At 45.9% G+C, this 7,374-nt stretch overlaps 1 protein-coding gene across 1 annotated transcript; it reads left to right on the forward strand.

The window, feature by feature from the left end:
• Window positions 1-2,453: 2,453 nt before the first annotated feature.
• Window positions 2,454-3,317, forward strand: LOC134193567 (uncharacterized). The gene has a single exon (XM_062662396.1). The coding sequence runs from the start codon at window positions 2,542-2,544 to the stop codon at window positions 3,205-3,207; it is 666 nt and encodes a 221-aa protein (XP_062518380.1). The 5' UTR covers window positions 2,454-2,541; the 3' UTR covers window positions 3,208-3,317.
• The last annotated feature ends 4,057 nt before the right edge of the window (window positions 3,318-7,374 follow it).

Here is a 7,374-nt window from a genome sequence, read left to right on the forward strand (position 1 = left end):
GCCGAAGGAGGCGAGCACACACAATAGGACACAGACATGCACTGTAGTCGCGGACACAAAATATTCTGAGCAACCAACCAACTACCAACTTGCAGAAACAACCCTGATCATGTTTCAGTAGGTGATCAATGCCTTGTAGTAGATGATCAAGTTTGAAAGCCGATCGACGCTGCCTGAACGTGTACGCATGCGATTTCTTAGAACAATAATGTATTTTCTATTAGCCTCGACTTTAGACTGTTTCGGAAAGCCAACGCTCGCTCGTCAAGAACGTAGACTCGTGAGAAACCTAACACAATAGACAAGGCGTGTCGTGCGTGGGAATTCTACTAACCGATGTTCCGTATATTGGATTAGCCTCGTACCAGACCCTCTCGCGCGTCGTGCCCGGTTCCCGTATAACACGAAAACGCTGGAGAGGGTCTGGGTTCATACCGCCTACTTTCTTCACCTAGTGTCACCCCACGTCATCTAAGTGTCACCCCACGTCACCAACGTCAATACTTTCATACTATTAGTTCATTATGCTGTAACAATACACCTTTCTATCAAAGCAAATTAGGCATTACGCTATCTGTGATATCCCAGAATTGCATACATTCATTGTTTGTTTTTCGTTCGTCTATGCGACATGGAAACCGATTCATTCACAGAGCGATCTCCTGAGTTCGATTCACGTTACCTGAAGCTGTAAGGTCCAATGTGATTTGATCACCAGTAGCCTGGAGTCTATGAATGCACTAAGCGCTGCTCTATGACTGTGCTAGGCTACAAGAACAATACGAGTCGGGAAGCTCATCAGATAGAGTTCCAACGAAAGTGGTAATGAACAGCGTCAACTGTAGCTTGTTGGCCGCCGGAAAGGCAACGCTGTCTTCTGTGGACGTTGGCAAGCTAGTGCGCCTTGCCTTTGGATCAACTGTAGAGAGGAAAAGCGCCAGAGTTCACGGCTGCCGCTCATACGTTTACTGCGGTATCCGGAGAAAGGGTGATCATGAGGAAAGTCCAGCCAAACGTTCTTGCATACAAGAGTCATCAAAGGATATTACATCACCGACCTCTGACCATCTACTACGAATTACACAATTAGAAGCTGAGCTCAAACGTGAAAAGAAGCGCGGACAAGACTTGGAGGCTGAACTGCAACAATCAATTATTCAGAGTCAATCTATCCAGTGGCATCAAGTAGATACAGAAATTAACGCAGAGCTGAATGCGCTACAGAGAGCTGGAGGAATCATGTCAACAGGTCCAGTTGATGCAGCAGATGCATCTTCACTGACTGCAGACTTTAGTTTACATAATCTACACAGCCAATTACTTACACACGCTCCCAAAATTACATCACTGCTTTCCTCGATAGGCCAAACTGACACCACTACAGGACCAAAAGATATCTACAGCTTGGCAGCAGTCTGCTTACTAGCGAAGAAGGCAAGTGACAAGGTCAAAGGTTTTCAGCTTCTAGTTAGTTTGATGTTGGTTGCCAGGGCAACTAGTAAACAAGTCATTACTACTCTTAACCATATGGGTGTCTGCTTGTCATATAGTCAAACGTTTAGGTATGTGGAAAACGCTGCAAAGGCAATAGAGCAGAACAGAGAGCTTCAACATGGAGACTGGATCGTTGCCTATGACAACATAAATATTGAGAAACGTGTCACCCATGAGAGACATGCCAGACATACAGAGGCATGGAACTTCACGAGCCGTTTGGCTGTCAAAGTAGCCAGACTTCCCCCACCTGATTACAACACAACAGAATTACCACAATGCACTCGAGGAGATTTAGCTGTGGAAGACATTCTACCGAATGATGATGACGACAAAACATTTCACGAATCTGCTCAGACAAGAGTTCAGAAGGTACTCATACACAGGTTCAAATGCTGCAATCACCTTAAAGCAAGACATCAATATGACAACCATGACCACCCAACAACAAAATCTATTATCCACCCTATTGCAGTGATAGACATAGATGAAAGTTACACTGACAATAATGTTACTATTCTTGAAGAATTTCAAAAAATGCTGGCGATAGATGACACTGTTCAACAATGTGTTGTCGGTGACCAAGCGACTTGCAGGGCAATTCGTGCAGCTCGGCGTAGAAGGGTAGCAGATATTCCTTCAGCACGCCTCCTATGGGCGAAAGAGAATCCTGGTGATTTCCACTTCGCATGGGAGTGCCTAAAAGTCATCTTCCTCATATTTTGGGAGTCACATGATTTTCCTGGCTCATTGGCTCATCTCAGCAAACTGATCAACCGAAGTGGAGTCACCGCTGCTGCAAAAAAATTTCAACAATCCGATGAGTTCCTCAAACATGCATTAGAAGCACATCTGACTGCATCCCTCATCACCTTTCTCAATATATCTGCTACCTCAGATTTAATTGTACAAGATGCAACCATTATAACAAACGCATGGCTAAACGAAACAGCAGAGAGATTCGCCAATGACGTGCTAGTTATAGGAACAGATGAAGATGACCATGATGCAGACAACCTGTATAATTTCCATCGTTCTTTTCTGCGCATGGCCCTCCTTTATGAAGATTTGAGGGAAGCCATCAAGTACGAAGATGGCCCAAGAGTTATCCAACATTGGCGAATGTGGTTACTGTACTTCCTCGCAACAAAGAGAAGCAACTACAGCAATGAAGCAGCAAATCTCTTAGCCAATCTGAAGGCTGACTTTTCCAAGAGGCTTGCTTACATAGTAACTCACAACAGAGCTGTTAATTCTCTGGGCATACCTGGTCATGGGAAAGCAATAGACATGGCAGTAGAACACCACAATCTTGTCATCAAAACAGCTTTACGATCTTCTGGTGGCAGTATCACCCTCCATCATTTAAGAGTAATAAGCTTAGCATCTCAGCTATTACATGATGCTGCACTGTTATGCGATCAGGAAGTTCATGCTCCTCATGTAGGTACAAGGCATACAAGTACAAGTGCTGAAAAAGACATCCAAATGATGACATCCAATCTATTGGCCAGTCAAGTCACTTGTCGGATTCCCAAAAGAAAGTTGCCATCTAACAGACATTTCACAACACCAGAGAAAAAAGGATATGAAGTTGCCTTATCCAAGCAATGGATTGCAAAGTTCCTAAGTAAGACAGACCTGAGAATTGAGGACAATCAGTCCACTGAAGACCATGAAGAAATTGATTTTCTTGATGACATACAGCTATGACAGAAATAGACACATGTACATAATATCGTAACTACTTGTATTGAGAAACATAGCCTAAAGTGAGTTACTAGTGATTTGTAATCTCTCCTAAAACAGGTCTACAAGCTGAAGTGCTCCTTGTACCATCACTACTAATATTGGCTATAGTGCAAGGAATGTGAAACTCAATTAACTTAAAAACTGCTAAACTGAAGTCCCTTACAACTCCTAGTGACCTAACATCATTTTCTGATCGAATCTTATTACATTTTTTTACTAGTTTATCAATCACTAACATGGATAAGACCCCATCTAGTCCTCTCATTCTGTATCTTGTGCCACCTGCCGTCCTTCTAAGTTCAAGTAGTGCTTTCCTCAAAGCACCTCTCTGACCAGCAACAACACGACGTGATCTCAACGGTGCAGATCTGCATGGAATAGGAGGAAGTGGTAAGGTACAATCCACCTCTGGCTGAAAAATATGAGGTCGCTCATCAGATGCATTGCAGAAGGAACAGCACAAATCACTATCAGGTAATGGCTCATCTGACTGCAAAATCTTGTAAACAAGAACTCTTCTCAAACAGACCTTATTTGAGGCAAGAGTCACAATTTCGTTGTTGCACACTGACAGCCTACGGTCCTGAGAGTGTGCCACAAACCGAACAAGGCACAACCTTAGTGGATCTCTCCCTCCACGTCCAGCAAGCTGCACAAGCTCAGATCCACTGTCTGGCAAACCGAATAGAATAACTTCACTGATGTCATCAATGTCCACGCCAAGGCCAAACGCACTAGTAGCTACCATGACTCGCTGCTTGCCACACTTGAATTCTCCATAGTGTTGAGATCGCCCCTCAAGTGTCATTGTGGCATGGTATTGTCCTACTGTACCCCTGGTTATACTACTGCAGCTGTACACAAGATGAATATACACTTTATACAAAACATCCTTTGATCTGCAAAATATAAGAGTTTTTGGAATATCTTTAGAATACTTTACAGAGGACAACATAGAAGCTAACAAGTGGAAGACTGACGAAATAGAGGTGGATGAATCCAAAGAAAAATATAAGTTTGGACGATTTAGAGATCCAGATACTAGAACATAGTCAGGCATATTCAGATGTTGGGTTACAGAAGTAATAAGGAAAAGTGGAGCTGTTGCTGAGAGAGCCATAATAGGGACAGTAGGCAGGCAAGAACGAATAAAACTTAGTTCCTTGTAAGAAGGTCTAAATGTAGACCCCCACTCTTCGATCAGATGTACTTCATCAATAGCAATGAAGGAGATTGCTGTCTTCAATTGCCTAGACAATGCGTTTCGCCAAAAACTTGATGTGATCGCTTCTGGAGACGTATAAACTAGACAAACCACTGTTACCCACCATTGCCTGACCAAAAGATTGTCCAATACTACTCACTTAGTTTGTACTTGCTGGAAGAAATGTCTTTCAACAGTTTCTCGTCTGACAAGGACTCAATTCGTGTGACAGACACTCCCTTTCTTACCAGTTTGGCGACCTTGAATCATCAGGAGGCTAATAACTAAAGCAAACTGGCTGCTTCAAGCAACTACACCTACCTGATCATGCATCAATGATATCAGCGGGCTAATGATCACACACACTCCGTTCAAGAGAAGGGCAGGCAGTAGGTAGCACAAAGACTTGCCGCCCGAAGTCTTCAGTCGAACAAACACATCCTTGTTCGAAAGAATCGCCTTGGAGGCCTCAAGCTGACCTTCACGAAAACTATGGTGTCCAAATACGTCGGAAAGAACAGATTTCAGACCGAGTTCAAAATTCGCGCTTTCAGAAGCCATTCCGCGCTTTGTGAAGAGTCTGCGCACAGCTGCGGATCAAGTACCCTATGCTATGTCTGAGACCTACCACTCTGGTACTAATAAAAAGATTCTACCATTACGTAACAGCCTACCCAAAGGGTTCCCACCTCCCAGCTTACCGTGTCTTGTACGTCTTCTGAAAACATCCTGCAGGTTGTTCAACGTAAGAGATATATTGGCGATCGCAGGAGAAACGCGTCCACGTCCAAGAGACTTTCTGTGTGACACATGAGAATAGCACTTACACTAATCGTGTTAGTAGCCCGAGGCTTTGTGACATACGAGCTAAGATGATCATCTAACAGCATAAACGGTAGGCGGTATGAACCCAGACCCTCTCCAGCGTTTTCGTGTTATACGGGAACCGGGCACGACGCGCGAGAGGGTCTGGTACGAGGCTATATTGGATCTAACGACAGCGTCACAATGGTCACCAGAGGTGCAACAGGCCGCCGTTCGTACGGAAACGCTGATTTCACGCGACATACGAGGCAGCAGGCGAACTCGTTTCACGTTAGAGGTCGTCTTTCTCCTAGATTAGCATCAGCGACCTAGCCTCGAATTTCCAGATCAGAGAGCGCGCGAAGCGCGCGAACTCTAGTCTGGACCAAGTCAATACTAAAATGATTCCGGAAATAGCCCTTCTAAGCCAATCAGCTCCTACAACCCAAATCTCGGTTGTAAATTCTGATTGGCTTAGCAATAATTGGTTATGCTAAGTGCACTAGCACTGATTGCGCGCGTGTGATATCCTCGTAGGCGGCAAAGTGCACGCCAAAACAATGACTGCGCACACACATCTTAGTTTTAGTTTCAGCTTCAGTTCTTCGATATTTTCAAGCTTGCGCTGACAGGACATGCACAGCAGCGTCGCCAGACCGTCACCATTGACAGCTGCTCGAGCGGTAGTCTCGCTAGTAGAGCGGTTAGACTAGCTAGCAGTCTGCGGAAGAATCAAAGAGTCTTGGTTTCATGCCGTCCACCAAGATATCGCCGCAAACACGGCAGACGTCTCTTCTTTCTTCGTGAAATCTCATGGCATTTACAAATAATATGTTGATCTAGGTAAAATGATTCTACTCTGCTAGACACCCTTTTGCATCACTATTGATAAATACTTCCGAAATCATTTTAGTATCGACTTGGTCCAGACTAGAGTTCGCGCGCTGCTCGCGCTGTCTGGTCTGGAAATTCGAAGCTACCAGCGACCGTCCAAGCGTACGTCGCATCAATGAACAAGCGGGCAGCAGCAGGAATAGGAGCGGACGACGAGGGTTACATGCAGGGCGCCGTGACTAGCGCGCGCGAGTACGAGCTGGTGCGTCGCACTAACGGCTACGGCTTCACGCTGTCGGGCAAATTTCCGTCGGTGGTGACGAGCATACTGCTGCTCAGCTCGGCCGACGAGAATGGCCTACAGCCAGGGATGCTTGTTTTGGAAGCCGACAGCTTCGACGTGTCACGTGCGAGACACGAAGACGTTGTCGGTTTGGTCGCCGGCAGCAGGGACATGGTGCGTCTACTCCGCACGGTGTGCAACCTCGACGTCGACGACAGCTTGGCCAGTCGAAGGAGTGCGAGCGCAGATATGTATGACCAACGAACAGGTGGCGCTTGCGCGGAGGATAAGTCTGCCGAGCAGCGACGAGTCGTTGCCGCTCAATCAGGCGATGAATGGACAGTTCGTACCGGCTGACAACGACGACGGTTCATACAAAGTGAAAAACAGAGAAAGTCGCTCATGTTGGCTCTCGCTGCAGGACGCGAAAAGGCGCATGTAAGAACGAGGGAAGCACTAGGGGATAGGAATGCGGTGGAATTGTCACCAAGGGATGAATCCGAGAAAGATCCGCATCAGGATTCGGGCCTTAGGTTAGGCTACTCGGTATTTCGGTTTCCCGTCGCGTATTTTGGACCCGTACAAGTCATTGCAGCATCAAAAGTGACGCAGCAGGGCCGCGTTGATACTATCAGACGGTGTGTTGCAAGGGTACAGGCTGAAGGGAGGTGTGCACCAGTGACGTTAGAAGCCACAAGCACAAGCATCAGTCTCATCAATACTCACGGTCGAGTAAATCGAGATACCGGCGCACCAGTTGGCTTGCAGCTTCATCTGAATGGAGGACACTCGATTTTTTTGCGATCGTAACTCGTAGACTGAGACGACACGAGAAACATTTGTCCACACAGAAGCATCTGTTGTGTCACGTGTTTGTGGTTAACGGATCCAGGACATACACTTTGCAAGACAGTCTTAATCAATCCGCACAGAAAACGTCGCACATCTTGAAGTCGATCGCGAATGTATTGAAGACTTCAAAACGTTAGAAGGGTGTTCAACT

The sequence above is a fragment of the Corticium candelabrum genome, chromosome 1 (genome assembly GCF_963422355.1).
Source record: "Corticium candelabrum chromosome 1, ooCorCand1.1, whole genome shotgun sequence".
NCBI lineage: Eukaryota > Metazoa > Porifera > Homoscleromorpha > Homosclerophorida > Plakinidae > Corticium > Corticium candelabrum.